The 20662-nt window shown below is 36.4% G+C and overlaps 1 protein-coding gene across 2 annotated transcripts in view; it reads left to right on the forward strand.

Moving 5' to 3' along the window:
• Nucleotides 1–20662, forward strand: part of COG6 (component of oligomeric golgi complex 6) — a 55345-nt gene that overhangs the window by 24530 nt on the left and 10153 nt on the right. For both annotated transcript variants that reach the window (XM_038132548.1, XM_038132554.1), the window contains exons 11-15: nt 3502–3566; nt 7374–7465; nt 9156–9273; nt 18013–18144; nt 18694–18861. In XM_038132548.1, the coding sequence (XP_037988476.1) occupies nt 3502–3566; nt 7374–7465; nt 9156–9273; nt 18013–18144; nt 18694–18861 (575 nt within the window). The remainder of the gene's footprint in view (nt 1–3501; nt 3567–7373; nt 7466–9155; nt 9274–18012; nt 18145–18693; nt 18862–20662) is intronic.

A 20662-nucleotide genomic window follows, 5' to 3' on the forward strand; every position in this document is an offset into this window, starting at 1 on the left:
AAAGTCAATATGTATTCTGATTTGCCTTACTGCTGTAAATATTAATTGCCTTTCCTAATTATTGGTATGTGAGAAAAGGAGGCTGTTTAGGAACTGTTGTAAATCAAATTGGAGGAATGCTGGTTTTTAAGTACAGTTACAGTGTACTGTGGAAGTCAATTTAATACTGTTTGCTGACAGTATTTCAGGGAGACAGGAAAGCAGGCCTCATGATGCTTTTATGGTAGAGAAAAAGACATTGCAGTTCTTTGTAGATGACTGACTGGTGCTTCTGCTGTAACTGGGGAGCCTTCAGGAAAAGCTCCATTTACATGCTCCATGTAACTGTGTCTGGTTCTGCTGTGAGCTGGACTTCTGCTGCTGTGCTTCCTTCTGAAATTCTCCCACTTCTTTGTGTAGTGCTTTGCTTAACTATGAAGTTCTTTGGCCTCCTGACAAGATGTTGGGCTGAGATGATATTACCATGGAATGAGATATATTTAGAGCATTTCAGCCACAGAGCAAGATACTTGATAATATAGAGAATATAAATATTTGGGGGAGAGATTTTCAACAAAAAATCACCAGGACAAAACCTTTTCCTGGAAAGACTGGTATAAACCAGAGATTCAGTATTTCAGTCTGAAGGAAAAATATGTTTTCCAAAGCTCTCCAGGAGTGGGTCTGCTATCACTGTTGCACAGTTTTCAAGAAATGTAAAGAGGAGTTCTTCCTTTCATCCTGATGAGAGCTTGGGAGGTGCTGTCTGTAACTATTCCTCTGTATCTCGGAGGAAATATTTTTGATCACAAGGCTAGTGATGTGATAAGGTCTATAAGACAAAACAGTACTTAATAGGATACCACTGGAATTAACAAGAAACAGTTATGGTCAGTGCAACCCCAAAGTACCCTGAGATTATATATTCTTTATAAGTTCAAGTCCTTACTTGGTAGTTAGGGCAACATCTCTGGTACTGAAAAACTCAAGCTGAATTTTCTGTGCTGTTGGGTAGTCTTTAGGTGTCTGGCTGTGCAGGCTAGAGTAAAAAATGAGTTAATTTCAGGTAGCCATTTAACAAGTGGACATCTTGTTTATTTGCAGTTAGAGAGAAGGACAGAGATTTGCATCTTCAGAGTGCAGTGCCTCCTAAGAAAACTTGAGATCTAATGTAAGCATTTCTGGAGACTTTCATCACCATTCCCCTATAGAGGGAGCCCAAGCAACTGCTATAGATAAAACACCTACCTGTCTGTCTGAAGTTAGGTCAGTCAGATGTTTTCACCTCAATTTCAGCTTGAGTAGTTTTTTTGCAGATGGAACCACTTCTATTATTTTCCTTCAGGTGTGTCTGTATTGAGTTCAGATGTCTGTTTAAATTCTCCAATAAGCTCTATGTACTTTCAGGACTGTGGAGAGTGTGGTAAATGACAGCTATACAAAAATTTCGCTTCTCAAAAAACAACCAAAAGAAAAAGCCACTTGTATACCTGTTGATGGATAAGGTCCCACCGGATGAAAAATTGTATGTGTGGCACTTTTTATTTTGAGAAGCTTTTCCATCCCAATTTTTACTTTAAAGTGACCAAACTATGTAGCCCATAAGCAGAGCGTGCAACGATGGATTTTAAAAAAATTTAAAATGGTAAGCTTGCAAAAATTAGCTGTTTCAGATTAATCTGACCAAAAATGCTATTAAAATTTTAAGTGCTGAAAACACATTCAGAAAAGTTTAACTCTTTTGCTGGACAAGCATAAAGCATCTGGTTTTCCTCTTCAGAGTTTAGGTATTCTATAGCTAGCAGGAGCCTCCCAGTCCTAAAGAAATCTTCTACTTGCAAGGAATTGAGAATTGCAGGCATTTTAAGAGATGCAGTAGAAACCCATTTTTTGTGAAGTTACAGGAACCCAGATGGAGAACAGAAGCTAAACAAAGTCCAAAAAAGATCTCTCCTTTTATAGAAGGATACTCAGAGAAAAATCATATATAGTGTAGAAAGGAGTTGGAAGTGTATCTTCAGTTGTGAGCTGTATTCAAAAAGTTAATTTGGACCTTTGAGGATTGTTTATTCTGTAATTCTTTTATGTCAAACTTGCACCACTTATATAACCCATTCTGCTGGAAGATTTCACTGCTTTTGGAATTCAGATATTGTAATTGGACATGAAAATACATGCAAAGGCACAAGCATGTGGTATCTCAAAATTTTTATTCCATGTCCTTTGGTATTCGAGCTTGTATATTTTTGAGCTAAAATTTTCATACCAAACAACTTGTTTTTAAGTCAATCTGGTCTAGATACACTATTGCAAATATGTGCTAGGTACTTGTTACATTGATGAGCAGTACAAGTGTGACTGTTCCTACTAAAAAAATGTGTAAATTATTAAGGTCTATCTGGGAACTAGCCATTACATAAAGAGCATGCACGCTGTGGTTTGTAGTCTTGCTTTTTTGCCTTGATATCAATACTCAAGTATATAAGTGTATTTTTATTTCCTTACCAATTCAGTATGTTGAAATTGTTACAGCCACCACACTGAATTCAGTTGTTACTGCTTATATGGCTTTTCATGTAACTTGGTGTAAAGAGGCATTGGCCCAGATCTCTGATCTTTCATTATTTTTACTCTCTGAGGTAATCTGTCTCAGTCTGAAATAAGCAAAATATAGCTTCGGGTCACCTGATTTCTGTCACATGTCACAGTCAGTTTGTTTACTTTCATTGCATGGGTCCCATCTGAAGATGAACTCCTGTTGACAAGTTTTAAATTAGAATTAAAGTATTGCTTTCTCCATAAATCTGTTCTGAGTTGTTACCGAAGTGAGAGCTTGAAGATCTGTTGCTTTCAGTTTGATTGATTTATGACAGCACCGGTTGCCATGCAACAATTCATTTGTGTTTTGTGATAAGATAGGGCAATATTCTCCTTTGTACATGGTTCAGTGAAAGATGAGTTTCAATTGCTGCTGGGGAGGAAGCATTTGCCAGCGCTGCAGCACGCACTAGTGTGGAGGTGCACATGTCACTTCATTAGTAACAGCGCCACGAGCTCGTCAGTAACCAGCGCTGACAGACACGTGTGTTTGCCAGTCAGGCCTTTCAGATGGGGTGCACTGCTGCTCCTGGAGCGTCTCACCAGCCTGGTTGTTTTTTGGGTGTTTTTCTAGTTTAATTTCATGAAGTGCTAATACTGAGCCTTACTGAGATAGCTTCTTGCTAAATCATTTATTCTTCCCCTTGCTGCTTCTACCTCAAGTTCCCACGCACTGTGTTGCACTAGGAAGCAATTGCATAGTGAAAGGTAATGACTCCGAGACTGTTTTGCCGTGCTGCTATTTCTTAGTGGTTGGATTGGAGGTACAGTGGAGGTGTAAACTAGACATGTGGAGAAAAGAACACACAGTTCCTAATGCTTTTTATGGAGGAGTACCTCCTACATTTGTTTATTTGTTTTATAGTCTTGAAGAAAAGAGAATTACATTTGCATAATCTTAGCATGTGTTTGCATTAACTATAGGTGTGGAAGAAAATATTCAAGAAGTAGTTGGGCACATCACAGAAGGTGTCTGCAGGCCTCTGAAGGTGAAGTATTTTGTTTTCCTTAGCACTCTAAATACAAAAGCTGTTCTGTCATGTTTTTTCAGAACTTGTGCTCCCATCTCTTCAGTGTATTTTCATTGCCCTTGGTTAAGAATTAGATTGTTGACTTCTGAAGGATTTTTTCTCAAATTAAAGATTCCTTTATTCATAGATGTCTAGTTTATAATAGTCATATAATGAGAGATACTAGGTTGCTAAATTTGAGTGTTGATTTTGGTTTACTTTTCCTATGTTGAGGAGTGCTGATGTATAAAATTACAGCTTTGTGATAAGTGTATGGGAACAGCTGTATTGGTGATAGTAGGCAAATGAAAAATCGATGTAATTTACTAACCTGTTTTTCATGGTGATCATTATTCTTAGGGAAGAGTGTACAGGTTGTGCAGTTGTGTCATATTTTTGTAGGATAGTTTCCTTGCCTGTTTGTGAATATACTGAGGACCTACTGAGCCATAACTTCTTTGTATATAATAGATTTCAGTAGTTGTTTTCTTGCATGAACATGTCAAATTGATATAAATGGTTGATATTCACAACATATCCTTCAGGAGGGAAGTGAACATTTCAGCTCTTGTGTGAAAAGACAGTTCCTTTTGTGGTTTGTGAGGTGGTTTTGGGTTTTTTTTATTTGTTTTGGTGTTTTGGTTTTTTTGGGTTTGTTTTGATAACTCCTGCTCTTGTATTTTAAAGACACCATGAAAAATTGTTTCCTAATTACCATTTTCACACTACCTCAGTTTTTTGTATTTGTCACATCTTTCTATACTTGTCTTTTTTTCAAACTACAGCCTTAGTAAGTTTAGGGGACACATGTGATAGAAATCATTAATGATGATCCATCAAATGATTGCCTGACTTGTCTATTGTATTGTGCTTCACATAAGCACTGAAGTAATCAAAGTGAAGAAGCTGATACCAATTATTGCCTGACTGTGCAGTGTATAAATCCAGGTGGTTTTAAAGCAAAATCTACTGTTCCTAAATACGATTATAATAAATTTCTCTTAGGATTCTGTAGCTATAACAACCATATCCAGTTGACAAATTCTCAGTCTCAAATGTGAACAGCTAGTTTTTGGATACTATACATAAGTTTCTGATAAGAAAAGGATAAGGTCTGGAGAGAGGTAAAATTCAAAAAGGTGCCATTTAGAAACCCACAGAATTACAGAAGAATTGAGATTAGAAAGGGCATCTGGTGGTCATTTGGTCCAAACTCCCAGCTCAGGCTGGGCCACCTAGAGCAGGTTGCCCAGGACTGTGTCACAGTGACTTTTAAATACTTCCAAGGATGGAGGCTCCGGAGCCTTGCTGGGCAACATATGCCAGTGCTCAGCCACCTACCTGCACAGTAAAAAAAAAAAGTGTTCCCTGATGTTCTGACAGAATCTCTTGTATTTCAGTTTTGTGCCTGTTGCCACAGAATTATAATCATCCTTTACAACCTTTTCATTTTTGATCTGTTGGAAGACACCTGTCCTAATAGACACATAATCACCACAGCTTTGGTTTTTTTTGGAAGATATTTACAAATTTTCTGTGCTCTTGAATCAGTTCTGTTAATACTGAATGCTGGTATTTGAGTTCAGTATTTCTGCACATTCCAACAAAGTGATTAGGAATGAAATCAAACTCCTGTGTAAGTCAGAAGAAGTTTTGTTCTTGATCTCGAGTGCTTGTGATTTTTATAGTTAAGTACACAGTAACTTTAATTTCAATTGCCAAATTCTTTACACTTACCTGCTGCTAGTCTCTTTGGAAATAATCCCCTGAAATGTTGTTGTTGGTTGGTTGCTGTGCTAGTAAAAAAAAATCTTAAAAGAACAATTAAACACTTCCCATTGTATTCTGTATTTTAATAGAATGCAACTTACATTTTTTCACTGACAGTCTAGACTTTCCAGTAAAAAGTATGAAACACTTACTGTTTCCTAAGGGGGTAGAAAAAAATCCCCCCTTAGAAGCCCCCAAGCAGAAGAGCCTTGATACAATGCATAATAGGTAATTAGGTAATTACAAGCCACCATGTTCAGAGGAATAACAGTAATAGATTCAGTTTGGAAAGTCTTTTCTACAATACATTGTAGAACAGCTATGTTTACATACAGTCTAAATTGCCCTCTTTTCTTACTGTTAGTTGGTTTGTGTTTTAGGCACTTAAGTGACTCTTGAATACTCCCTAGTGGTAGATCTTAGCACAGGCCTCTTGTTTCAGATGGAGGCAGGAGAATCCTAAAAAACATTTAAATTAAACTCCTCATCTTTTCCATGGCATTTAAGATGAGTTCAAAGCAAAATGTCTTTGATGCCCTGCGTGGACTGCAGGTAGTCTTTTATGGTCAGCTAACAACAGGACGTACAAGACTAAAAAATAGCAAGAGCTCTAAGTCCAGAGCTTCCCCAAGCAGGTTAGGTTGTGTCACTTGCAAATTTTGGTTCTCCAGTGTGGTGAAGACTTCTGTATGGGAAGCAGCAGTTCTTCTTTTCCCACTTTGTCTTTTTAATTTTTTTTTTTTTTCTCATGACCCTAAAATCTTTTTTTCCCCTCTTTTTCTACCTGTTGGCTTGTTCAGTTTTAAATTATTTTATTTACTTTCAGTTATTCCCATTTTTTTTTTTGGTCAGTGTATTGTTTTCCGTCTTTTTCCTCTGCCTGCCTATTCTGTTTTGCTGTACAACTAGAATATACTCAGTATCCATGACCACAGGACCTTTTAGGTAACACTGGAGACATATTTGTATATAGACCTTTGTATATACAAACACATTGGAAGAGCAAAGTTCACCTTTGTGTTGAAATAAACTTTGTGCATTAAATATTGAAAATAAGAGTTAAAAAGTATTATTTGGTTTTGGTCTGTCAATTAGATGCAGACTGAAAGGACTGAGGAAACCTAATCTTGGTTGGTTCTTCCTACAGCTGCATCTGAGAAGAAGGGAATGCAGCACATCATGTTCCATTGAACAGTAAATAACTTGGGAGAGTGGGTGGTGGTTTTTGTGTGTAGCCCTTTCACACTCAGGCATGTGGGAAAGCAGTGCAGGGATAAGTCACTGTCTATTCTGCTTCATAAGTGCACAAAAATTGACCCTGGGGCAGCTTTTTATGAGTGGATTGAGACTGTGTGTACCATGGAGACAAGACATCAGCTGTCCAACTGTAAAGACACTAAGCACCATTTTGTTGTGTAGCCAGTATCTCCTGGTTGAGATAAACAATCAACATAGCTGGGTATTAGTTATAAATATTCTGATAAATAATGGTTGGAGATATATATGCTCTCCTTTCCAGGAAGAATTTATTCATCTAGGTGAATTTGTTTCTTAGGCAAAATACCTAATACTTTGATGTTCTGAATTTCTGCATGATGCTAGAAATTACTGCTGTAGTTAAGTGATTCTGCAGCATTGCAGCTGTTCTTGCTATTCAGTGCTGGGGAAGACTCCAGTATGAACTGGTATTAATCCATCAAATGATCTCATTATTTTAAAATTTCCAATAACAGCAGAAGTCTGTAGGGACTGTAGGATTTTTGGGAGGTTTTTTGGGTTTGTAGTTTTTCTTTATTTAAGAGTGCATATACCTTTGTGTTTTCTCCCCACATGCTTGGCAGCCCAGAAGCATTTCCGTTCAAGCCAAACATTAAAGTTAACTGGACATTCTCTTTTAAAATTAATTTCTTATTGAATTTATTTTTTCAAAAACCAGGGATGTATTGCATATAGTCATAGACGGCTGGCTTTCAGAATTTATGACCTGAAGGATGTTTGTATTTATTCATGCTACAGGTTAGAATTGAGCAGGTGATTGTTGCCGAGCCAGGAGCAGTTTTACTGTACAAGATTTCTAATTTGCTCAAGTTCTACCACCATACAATCAGGTATGCAAAATTACAAAATACGTTAAAAATGCCTTTTTTCCCTAATTGTATATGTAAGAACAAATCTGCTAGGAAAAGTATTTTTGTTGCTTAGTTGTTGCACTGCACTATAACATCAAGTAGAAACATATGTGATATCAAGCAGAAACCACTTACCCATTGCCATTCCTCAGTTCATATCAAAACTGCTTTGGAATACAGCATCAATTTGCCACAATAAATGTTTCTTTATTGTTCTGTGTAGATTCAAATAGTATACAAAAAAAAAAAACCTCTCCACAGCATTTCATATGACAAAGTCAAGTCCCCTTTGAGAAAATGTTACTAAGTAAAATTTCTTCAGGTTTTTGGTTTTTTGGGGGTTTGTTTGGGGTTTTTTGTTGTTTTTGTTTTGTTTTAAATAGCTGTGTTTTGATAACTATTTTCCCTAATTATGCACTCCCTTATCTCACTGTTGAAGATGCACTGATCACCTTCCAATCTCCTAGAGGCCACTAGGAATACAGAATCTGGAGAAAAGCCAGAGCTGTAAATTTATGTATCATTTATATGTTGTGGCATATGATTTAGTTCATGTTGGTTAGAAAGAGCAGTAGGAGAAAAACCTTCCTCTGCAGCCCTGGACTGAACTGCTGAGAATTTGAAACATTAATATTACTGGTTGAGCTTCTCTGTCTGAAAATACTTCAGATATTGGGCAGACTGGGATAAGTGGTTCTCGGGCACCTCCCAGCTTATTTAAACTCCTCAGTTGTGATGGCAGGACTATTGTAGAACATATGTATGACCTATTCTTAATTTATTGTCCAGAAAGTCCTGGAACATTTTTGATTTTGTTTTTCTGTCTCCAAAGTTAGCATTTCCCCATGGTTATAAAGCTTGGTGCAATTGAAAATGTGATGTTAAAATGGAAGGTCTTTGGCAGTCTTATCTGTTGGTTTCTGTCTTGTTAACAGCACAATGTTCAAAGACCACTGGAGTACCTTCTACTAGCTGAATAATTTCCTTTGCATAGGGAAGGTGCACCTTACTAATAAAAGGAAAAATCAGTTTGAGAAATGATCTATTATACACAAGATTGCAATCTGAAAATCAAGGTAGAGCTTTAGTCCTATTATGACCCGATGAATTTTTGCTGACAGTTTGTGGCTTAAAAGTGCAATTCCTATAGCCAGAGGGAGTGTATATGTGTGAGAGGAGCATAGTCCTGTAGTGCCATTTAAGGGTTATGTGGTGTCTGTGCTAAGTGTGATAGTTTAACACTCAGAATAGCAATGTATGAATTCTTAACAGTTTTGGGGATGCCCAGCATCTCAGTGCAGAAATGAGAGAGGTAAAGCTATCCCTAACAGGCAGTATGATAGAATATTGTTAACCCTTTTTGTTATGTAATTTGTTTTTGATAACAGAAGTAGATTTATTGCATAAGAAAGCAAAAATCTGGTAAGTTTTAGTAGTCTACAAAAAAAGTTTGTGCAAGTTTGGTAGCCCATGTTTAGTGTTTGCTTAATGACATACTTGATGATGCTTGTTCTTACAGTCAGCTTATATCTTAGCCATTATGGAGAATTGTTCCCTGCAATTATTTGTTCTAAATTTTAAACTTTGAAAATAATATTTTTTAAAATTATATCTGATTGACATGTTTTTCCCCCTTTAGATTTGTTAAATAATTTTAATTTTTTTTCAGTGGTATTGTAGGAAACAGTGCAGCCACACTGTTGACAACAATTGAAGAAATGCATTTGTTGAGCAAGAAAATCTTCTTTAATAGCCTGAGTCTTCATGCAAGTAAACTAATGGACAAGGTTTGCTTCAAAATTGTACAGCTTTCATGTTTCCAAATATACTTGCATTTCCCTTTTGTCTAGTAAGACTACTAGGTAAATAGCTGGTTTATATGTCAGCTTTTCTTAAAGTTGAAGTCTTGTATTTTCTATATTTTAGTCATAGTACTACATTACAAACTTGCTGTTTATATTTTAATTCTAATAATGGTGGAGGTTTTGCTGATATGTGTCCAAAATCCTGTGGTTAGCAATATTGTTTTGCAGAACAATTTACATATTTTTTAAAATCTACAAGAAGAAACAAAAGTAGGAAATTTTATTAGGTGCAATACAGCAAAGTCAGACGATTGAGCTGTATAATTTGTATTAATTGTATTAATTCATCATCAGATCTGTAGTTAATTGTGCATCATTCCTTTTTTGAAGTTGCAAGGTATATCCCAAAATGATCAGGTAATTAAAAACAAAATCTGGGCTTTTCTGTCTTTTATAAAAGTAGTTTTACCACATGAACGTTGCTGTAACATTTGTAATTGCATTTCTAAATTATTTAACCTACAAAAAATGGAAAAAAATACTTCATTTTCCAGAAACTATTCTTTGTGCAGACTTGTAATTTGCTGGCCACTCAGTCTGGTTTTCTGAGTTTTGTCAGTATTGTTCTGTGGTTCCAAATGAGTTTTCTTAATCAGCACAGTCTGTCTGGTCCTAATTTCCTGTCTTTCTGCAGGAGCTGGGGAATGACTTTCTCAAAGAAGCAGTTGTTCCTCCTCTTCTCTCCCAGATACCCCAGTGACCCCTTTCAGTGGTTTCATTTGTTCATTGGGTTACTCCTTAGCTGCTACCACCACAGTCCATACTGCTAAAGTCCTCTTAATGCATTGTTGCTGTCGGGTATATCCGTTTGAATGCAGGATCATATCTATAATAGTTCCTTTGCTATTAATGCTTCTTCAAGGATCAGCTAAAGCTGTTCCTAAAACATGCAATGGACAAAGACAACATGAATTTGCCAAAAAACATTTTGTTTCCTAATATGTAAGCTAGAATAAAATTGTGTAAATTTTCCTTATATGAAAAGAAATCAGTGATGGACCATAGCAAAAAGGTATGCCTGCTCTTTGCTTACAAAGTGCTTAAGGAAAATTCTTGGCTTAAGCCAAATTCTTGGCTTGAAAACATCTCTTTATTCATCTCTTTTTTATTTATTTATCCTGTTGAGTATTACATCTATACTTAATTAAGGTCCAGCATAATTTTCCTACTCACATAACTCACAGTCTGTGAGGTTTTGTTTTGAGTGATACACTGTTTTCAGTTTGGAAATGTGTAGAATTCAGAAGGATGATAAAGGAATTATGATCCCCTAGTCCATAGTGTGTGTTCTTTCTGTTGTCACTATGGGATGGTTGTGTATTCCTCTTTGCCCTCTTAGTTCCCCTTCCCTCATCCCTCAGTCTGGATGTAACTGGTTCTAGATGCTGTTATTTTTTTATAAAGTAGTCAAATTTGCTTTTACTGGCCTTAAATGAAGGCAGTGATTGCCCTGCCACCTTCAGTGGTGTTTTATTACAAGTAATGAATGGCATACCAAGCCTACCATGTAATGGGAAAAGATCATAATATTGCTCTTTCTCAGAAACACATTTATAAATTAAATCTGAAATGTCTACAATATTACATTGCCTCTGTGCCCTATGAAGATCTTTCCTCACAATATAATTGAGGTCAAAAGCTTAAAGAGATTTAGAGGACTGTTAGATATATGGGTAACAAAGGCTTCCACAATTATCTAATAATCTTCTTCAGGAGTTAAATGTGAGCTAACTCTATGTCTGAGAAGAAATCTTCCTGTTTTAATGTGTAGTTCTTGTAACTGAGTTTTTGATAGACCTCTGTAGCACCTTATATTATTACCCTTTGTGAGTGGATTACTGAATTGATAGAATGATGCCGTATCTCTTCATGACTGAAATTAGTTTTCCTTCATAGAAAATACAAAATTTATAGGCTGATTACACTTAAAGAAACATTAGTTTCCATGTGATAAAAGTGTTTCTTATATCATAAATTTAATTCTCTTGTTACTTAGTTTTTTGTGTGTTAGTGTACAGATAAGCAGGTCTTAATGCCTTTTCATTTGTCTTTGTAAATTTAGTAGTGAATGTCACAATGCCTTTACATTTTGAGGAAACTGAAGGTTGCTTTTACCATGCTTTTTTAAATGCGTGTTCAGACCAAAATTGTGTACATGTATTAGTAGGATTTTCTTCACATCCCAGCCTTTTTCCAGCTTTTTGCCAGCTATGAATGCAGTGCAATTGCTTCCAGACTTTTTTTGTATTTTCAGAGAAGATTAAACCCCTGGAAGATAGACCTTTTGTGCTTACATAGGCAGATACAAAGCTTCATTGCTGTTCATGTTGTGCAGCTATAGAATATTCACTGGGAAAATTAGTAAATTATTTTTCACTTGAACAGTCTGGAAATTGTGGTTTCTTACTTCAATTTAGATTATGCATCTTACGGCATTGATAAGCCTGTTTCAAAGAATAACAATTTTCCAGTACTTCTATTTAAATATGATCCTTAAGACAATTTGAATAATTTTGGAAATACATTAAAATGCAACTGGGATGTTGTGAAGTAAAAATACTTCTATTTCTGTAAGTTTAAGTGCCTCTTCTGTTTAGATTATTGGAAAGCAGTGAATGGCCTGTCAAGTAGACAATTTTAGCAATAGTATTTCCTCAGTGTCATCTATTGTTGTTAATAATTCTCTTTTCTAATATCTGCATTGTATCTAGTAGTTGATAGACCAGAATATGATTTAAGCAAATCTTTCACTGAAGTATAGCTAGTTTGGAACATTTTTTAGACAAAGCAGGTTTCATTAAATATGCTAACTCCTCAAGATCCCAGCCTTAGGATGCAGACAAATGACAGGATGGTAATTGGATGTCCTCATCGCCACAGACAATTTAATTCCCTAGATTATTGATTATCCTGAGTTGAGCATTGTCTTCAGTCTGCCTGGGATTTAATTTCTAAAGCACAGTGGGAAACTGAGACTTCAGGCTGTTCTTTCTAGGACAAGAAAATAGCTTCCTCTTCACATCTATTTTTGAGAAGAGTCCCGTATTACATAAGGAGTGTCACTAGTGTGGAGGTGTATGGAAGCTTTTAAGCAGTCTTAGATCAGGATTCTCTCTCTAGGTTGTCAAGCCATCAGTGTAAATGATAGAGGGAAATCCCTGGTTACTTCAGAATACTTACTGGTTTGCCCAGAAGCACTTTGCTGTGAACTTTTTTTCATTACATAAGAAAATCTCAAGCATCCTGGTTGGAATCTGAAAATAAAATACTCAGCAGCTCTCAACTTCAAACTGTTTGTTCTGAGAAAGCTTTTTTATGGTGTTCTTATTCCAGCTTCTCAGGTAGCTCTGTTCCAGGTAACAGAAATATTCAGCAGACTGCTGGAAAGCAGGTCCATTGCTATCAAAGAACCCAAGGGAGTCTCTTTCATTCCGACATTTCGTGAAACCCATCATGAAGCTTGGAAGCAGTTGTTGCAAAGTCACTTTTTTTTTAGGGTTTAAAATGCCATTCACCACTTTGAGATTCTCAGGCTGCTGTAGAGCTCATTGTAGAGTAGACATCCTACAGAAGCTGTGCATCACCAGCCACCTCCTATATCACTGAAGGTTTGGTGCATCAGCTCACTGGAGATGCTGTCTCTCCTTTGCCTTAGTGGCTCTTACCTTTCAGAGCCAGTGTTGGGCATTCTTGCCAGTACTTTCTAGTTGGTAGCAATTGATTTCTTCTGGTTCTTGGTTGAACTAGAATGGTTTTTTTGCCAGTATTGGTGTCATATGCTGAAAAATATTGTGTCTGTATTTGTTGCTTTTTAGTTTTTTTGGACCCAGCCATGGGTTTACTAACAGTGCTAGTAAAGTGGATCAGAATTATCGTTTACATCCTTATATATCCTTTTCCGTGTTTCTTTTCACTCTGTGCTTATAAAACAAATATATAGGAATTTAGGATTCTGCTTGTGTTACTCGTTGTATGGTTCTAAGAACAGCCCATTACAGATGGCCACTTTACAGATGATTATAAATCCAGTAGAAAATAGTGAATGAAAATCATTGTCAGAATGACAGAAACTGTTCCAATGAAACTGGAAGTAAAGTTCAAAGTACCTAATGGACTGGAGTGGATGGACTGCTCTTTCAGTCCCCTCAGTATGGGAGTTATTTAATATCATGAATCCATTGGTGAGGCATTTTAACAAGTGTGTTAGACCAACTGATGTCAGCATGTTTTATTGAACCACCTGTTAAATTAGAAGAGTGGGAATTTTCAAGCCCACATGTCCTTCCTCTGGTTTCACTAGTGTTCCAGAACAATTATTAAAGGAAAGAATAATTGCGAACATTTAATAAAATGGAATGAGAATTATCATAAGGGCACTAATGAAGATTGTGCCAAACTCCAGTCATCTGCTGTCTGAGCTGTTAGAAGACTATTAGTAGAGTATCCCAAATTAAGTTTTGGGATTATTATTCCTTAATGCGTTTCTTTTTAGAGTAGATGTATGCTAATTAAATGCTGTGATTGCATTATCTTTTAAGTTTGTCAGTGAGAGAGAGATTAAAACATTGCATGGGAATAATTGTAAACTTGTCCTTCATAATTTGATTCCTGCCAGAATGAAACCTATTAGGTTTCTGGGAAATGAGATGTGGGGCAGATTGAATAAGACTGATTATTATTGTTGTGTTCTGAATGCTATTGTGCTTTTAAATGGATCCATGAGAACAAAGCAAAACCTAGTTATCTTTTCTTCCAAGACCAGCTTGATAGCTGAAAAGAAAAGCATGCCATTAGGCATTCTACTTTGTTGACCTCTGTAGGATCCTAATAGGACCAGAAAATCTTAAAACAGTTTCTCTGATAAGACACGCACTCAGGTTTCTTGGAGTGCTGGTGAATATTGTCTCAGCTGAGGAGAATGGACTCTGCAGTTGATGCTGCTCAGTATTAACTGACAGCATGAAAAATTAATAACATTTTTACAAGGTTCCCCCTGTAGTACTTTGGATCCAGCCAGTGGGGTTTTTTAAAAGCCTGTATTTAAAGCTGATTAGGCTCTTATAAAAGCCACTAACCTTCCATTTGAGACTTGTAAGTAGGGCTTTCTCTGTGGAGTTCTGTGTTTTAAATTATCATTTTGTTTTATTTGGTAGTAGTATCACAGAATTAAATAATGGATGAGTTCAGCAGGAAACTAGAAACCATCTCGTCCAGCCATCTTGCTCATGACACAGAGTGTCAGCTAGAACAGGTTGCCCAGGACTTGCTCTAGCTGAAGTTTTAATATCACAAAGGATATACTCCAAAACCTGACTGTGCAGCTGTCTCCAGTGCATGACTAACCTAACAGTAAAAAATTGTTTTCCTGTGTCTTAATCTGTGCCCATTGCCTCTTGAGGTGTTACTGGACACCACTGAGAAGCGTCTGGCTCCATCTTCATCCCTCACTTCATATGTTTATGCACACTTATAACATCTCCCCTGAGCCTTCTCTTCTCCAGGCAGAACGCAGCCTCTCCTTGTGTGGGAGGTATTCCATTCCCTTCATGAGCGTTGTAACTGTTAACTTGCTAATGTTAAAGTACTGCAGTGTATAAAGTTCTGATTGACTGTGCAGTATTTTCAAAAAAAATTTGCCCTTTTTTAAAATGTAACCTTTCCTGTAAATGAGAAAGGGAGACATTAAACAAACATGCACATGTCTTGGTTGTTGATGCTGCCTTTTCTTTTTTCTGTATTTTTCTTTGCTGTTTGTAAATTCTGTAAGACATCCTTTGAGCTACTTGCTCTCATAGACAGAGAAACCTGCTCTATGTTTGGAGGAAGATTACTGGCTTAGTATCTGTTCCCCACTGATTAATATGCAGAAAAGAAGATAGAAATTTTTGTACTAAAGGTTATGTACAACTTTTAGTACCCATTTCAGAATCCATTTCAGTTTTGTGAATTGGATTTTTAAAATGGACAATTTATTGGGTTTTTTTAAAGCCTGAGGAGCTGTTTGGCATAATTTCTGTATGACTGAACTGATAGTCAAAACAAATTAGAGACTTAATACTGTGTTAGAGTATATTTTAATGCAGTTGAACTCACTGCTGCAGAACTTCCCTAATCATGTTTTAGTTAGCTACTGTCTAGCTTGCATCTGAAAGAGGTACTTCAAAAGTAGAACTCAGCATGTATTTGAAACCTATTTTTCTGGAAATAGGATAAATTATAATGATCTCTTAGTGCATGTAAAGCATTCAGGGCATCAATTCTTTTTTTTTTTTTTAGAATAATGATTAGTGCTCATGAGTTGGAGTCCGTAGGTTCCTGTATAAATTTGAAGTGTCTGTTTTTAAATTTTCTTTTTTGATTTTGAAAAAGAAAAACCCTCACTTTGTATTCATCTGTCAAAAGTTAGAATTTTCAAAATTAATATAGCACTACCTTGATTCTCTTTCCACTTACTGATAATATTGTCTCTATTGCAGTAGTCAGGAATTTCAGGGTAACCCAAATAAACTCTAGTGATATAAATCTTTTTCCTTGCTATATTTTCTTCTTTCATTTTGTTGTTCCTTGCTCTTACCTAGAAGACAGTGGACTGTAAAGGAACAACCAAGTGAAAGATGAAGCTACTTTAAGAGCTTCTGAGCACTAGCTACCTCAGGAGACAAAAATTCTGTGCGAGGCAGCCTGAAATTATAATTGCCAGGATCTATGAGTGTGTTGGAAGTGAAAAATCCATCAAACTCTAGTCTCCAAGTATGCCAAAATATCGCTGAACACAGTCCACTTAAAGTCTGAGAATGGTGTGTTCAGGACACAATAAATAGCCCTAATAATAACAAGAAGAAAGAAAAAGAAAGGCATTCTGTGCTGTAAATTTCAGTAAACTTTACTGCTGATCAGCACTGAGTAAGTGCCTTTTTTTGAATTACTGTTACTTTATTGCTAGAATGTTTGTTTCATGCTTTCAAGACTGCTTGGGCTGAACAACTGTTCTCTGAACCTATTAGATTTTAGTTTTCCATTAGTCCTTTGAGTTCAGTATACTCTCTTTTGGAAAGTGAGAATAGAGGAACATTTTATATTCAGAAGGATGAAAAAAGTTTTTGTTAAATCTGTCAGTGGTAACAGTGTTGGGACATGTATGTTATCTCAAATGTTTCAGAGCACAAAGTGTGAAAGTTTGGCCTGGTTTCAAAGAGAGATGGTTTTTTTTTCTTTCTTTGCTGGCATGTTCATCAGGTATTGATTCATTTCCAGAAGGCTCTGTAATGTTCTACTCTAAAGATGTTTGCTGTGCTCTCCTTGGTTTCTTTGGCCATCAGTCTCTGCCCCTTGGATTTCTTAACTTTTAGATTCAAGCATCCATATTACTATGCCATTCATCAGTATTTCTCATTTGGGAAGGTATGGAACATGTTGCCCATGACTTGGAGCCATCCAAAGTTGCTGCCTTTTCTTTAGAGCTGGAGTCTTAAGAGCACTGCAGAAGTGCATGCTGCATTGCTCTGCTGTGGCCAGATACCCCTGACTGATTCACATGGGCCAGTCCCATCAAAATTTCTCCCTACCTCCTTCTGGAGAGATTGTGCCTTTAAGTCTTAACTTACTCTGTATTGCTGAGGGTCTCCTTACTCTCACATGATCCAGCAACATCTTGCATGGGCAGAACAGAGGAAGGTGGGAAGTGGATTGTTGGCAGAAGGAAATGAGGTGATAGTAACGGTTTGGAGGCAGCAGGAAGCCAGTTTGAGGCAGCATTGGAGACAAAAAGGTGCAGCTATGTTTGGAGTAGAACCTAAGAAATGTGTGTCAAGAAAAAGAGGTGCTAGATTTTCTGCAAATGTTTTGTTAAGTGTTTAATGACTATTTGACTGTTTCAAAGAAAGGGCTAAAGTATATGAGCCTGGGTTAAAAATAGGGTGGAGTTTCAGTCCATTTGAGGGGGTCTAATTTTCATAATTTGGCTTGGAAAGTATATTTTTTTCTCTATTACACACAAACTTTCCTACTTTATTTTTTAAAGCATCTGCATTACCTGCTTCTTACCTTTGCATAAGCCTGAATTTCAGTTTGTGTAGTCTCTTTGCAGTTCATGTAGGTGTACTTGAGTTAGCTTATGTGCGGTTCATTTGTGTACTGGCAGTAGCCAGGGTATGAGCTTGCTGGGGATTGAGACTGTTACATTTGTGACTGCAGCTCTCATACTCAGCATCACAGGAGCTGTGCAGTGTTGCACATGCTGCAGAATGGCTCTCATCTCCCCCAGAGCTCTGCCTACACTAGATTCTGAAGTGTTTGCGGGGCGTCCTGCTCAAAGTGAACTCAGTGATGCCAACAAGGTGGATACTCTTTGGCACCTAATCTCGTAAATGTTTCTTTTTTCACTGCCAAAACCAGTCCAAATGGTAAAGTAGGCATGGTCTGAATGAGATGAGAAATTGAGTGTTGCTTGTTTGGCACTGAATTAGATGATTATGCTCAAAGTTGCAGGCAGTTATTGTCTGAAATGTGCTAGATTTGTCCAGTGTCAAATTAAAGTTCTTCTCTGTATGCCTATATGTAATTTTGTTTTTAGCTCATTGCATTTGTGCTGACAGACTGGATGGTATTTGCTATAAATGAGATTAATAAAAGTCCCCACAAACAGATAATCTTGTTCTTCAGGTTGAGCTCCCACCTCCTGATCTTGGCCCAAGCTCTGCTCTAAATCAGACACTTAACTTGCTACGGGAGGTTCTGGCATCTCATGACTCATCTGTTATTCCACTGGATGCCCGTCAGGCTGACTTTGTGCAGGTACAAGAATGTTTGACTGCTTTGTGTGTGTGAAGAGGAGGGAGGGGGCAAAAAAAGAATATGTAAGTTAGCTTCAGTGCACAAAGGTAGATGGAGCATTAATCTTTTTGTCTGGTCCCATTGTGGAGCTCTCTGTCAAACCAGAGTTTGTAATGTGCATAACAGGGTGACTAACAATATGGATAATTACAGTTGAGTATGGAGTGCTACTCTTAACACAGTATCTAAATTCAGTTATCCAATTACTACTCCATTAAGTAAATACACCCTCAAGATTGCACAATTACCAATTATCTAATCTGGGTTATTCGTCCTCCTGCTAGGCTGGAATCTGTTCTTGTCAGGTTTTTATACTTTCCCCATCACTGTGGTAGGTGATCACCTGCTGACAAATCCAGTAGAAAACTGCTTTCACAGTTGGAAACTCTCATTCCTCTTTATTCTGCTTTGGGGAATAAATATGTGATAAGAGACAGAATGAGGTTAGAAGCCTCGTGTGACATGATTTCCTCCCTCCCCTCTCTCTTTTCTGTGTGTTTGCTATTTTAGGTTCTGTCTTGTGTGCTAGATCCATTGTTACAGATGTGTACTATGTCTGCTAGTAATTTGGGCACAGCGGATATGGCAACATACATGGTAAATTCACTTTACATGATGAAGACTACTCTGGCTCTCTTTGAATTCACTGACAAACGTCTAGAAATGTTGCAGTTTCAGGTAAGTTTTAGCACCCCCAAAAGAAAATGAATTTATTACTGATTTTTGCACACTGTAAGTTGTGCTGTGAACATATTTATCTTAAAATCAACCCAAAGCCAACATTATCAAAATCAGGGAAATGGGATAAGAGGGCTTCTTATCAGAGACCATGAGCAGATAGCATCTTTCATTTTAAACAGACAAAAAAATTATTACAAGATTTGGGTTTGTTTGGTTTAGTTGCAGATAAACACAGACCAGTGAACATTTTCATTATCATAATGATTCTAATATTTATCTGCAAACTATGTATGAGAAGAAGCAAATGGAAATTGAAATCTCAGCCAAATGGCTGACTGTATTCCATCATACAGTTAGTACATCATCTACTGTTAGATCATCATCTATTTTGTACTAGTATATTGTGTAGCTGAAGTTACTGCTTCAGTCCTGCTTTCTGCCTCTCTTTTCTCATTTGTTTGGTTTCCCCTCACATCGTAGGATAGCAGTTCATACGTGGTACAATTTTGAAATGGAAGTAAAAATTTAGAAACTGTTGACTTACAAAAACTTGGTCACTGCCCATTTATATTTTGCTACATTAATATGTCATCAATTTATCTCAGTATATGGAGCCTTTGGAGCTGGGGGGCTTGAAAAAAGTCACAAATGCTTATTTGAAGGGATCAGCAAGGATTGGCTCAGAGCCATTTTTCACTTTCTAATCCTAATCAGAATTTCTATCATATTTTAGCTCTGAAACAAGCAAACAGACAACCTCACCAAACTGGCTGTGTATTTCTAATTTCTTTTATCAGAGTTCCTTTCACAGTAAATGTTGCAATTGATTTATTCTTCAGAAAAGCAGTAGAGCTGAAGCTTACACATTTAATACCATTTACTTTCTTCAAGCATTTTTCAAATACAGGAACAGACTGAAAAAAATCTTAAAGATTATACATAAGTAGGTTTTTCAAGTGGAGTAAGAATCGCATATTTAATAGGAGAAACATTTTTCATAGAAAAAGAACCCACTAAGACAGTTAAAAACTACAAAATGAAATATTAAGATTTCCCTTCTGATTTAAAAAGGAAAGTGTATTCTTCCAAACAATTTTAGAAAGTAAAAAGATGAACTCTTTAAGTATCTGACAAAAGAGTCTTGCATTTTACTAGACTTTAATATATTATAATTTTTTTCTTTTCTTTAGAATTGGAAGAAAAGTTTGTGTGGTACTTATCTGTAAAAATGAAGTAATAACGTATATATACCCAAATGTCTTTCTGAGACTGCTCAAACTGAAAAATGATTGCTGCTGCTGTGACTGGATTTAGGCATTAGGTTTTCCTGCAAAGTAAAGCTTATAATGAGAATGTAAAATACTCTTACAAAGTTTTTCATATGAAGATAATTAAAACAAAGTGGATAACTGTCATTTTATTGTCCATTGTTCCTTCAGTTGACTTTTTTTCACATACATGTTTATCAGTATTGAATTTAAAATCAATTCTGAGTATGATTAGTTTCAGTTTTATTTTCCTTAGGAAAGGCTGTCTCTTGTTTACTGTGAAACTGCCATGTTATTGTTAGTATTTTCAATAAGAGTGGAATGGTTTTTATCAGTATTTTCAAAGAATTACAGCAAAATAAAATTATATAGGAATTTTTATGATCAAGGCTACAATCTTAATTTTTTGGTGGTGTTGTATTTCCAAATACAAAAAAATAGGTTCTTTTATTAGTCAGACATGAAAGTATTCTCTGCATTTTTATTATTGGTTGCTTGTAATATGAAAGATGTAAATGGATAAAATAATT

Source organism: Motacilla alba, chromosome 1 (assembly GCF_015832195.1).
Source record: "Motacilla alba alba isolate MOTALB_02 chromosome 1, Motacilla_alba_V1.0_pri, whole genome shotgun sequence".
Lineage (NCBI taxonomy): Eukaryota > Metazoa > Chordata > Aves > Passeriformes > Motacillidae > Motacilla > Motacilla alba.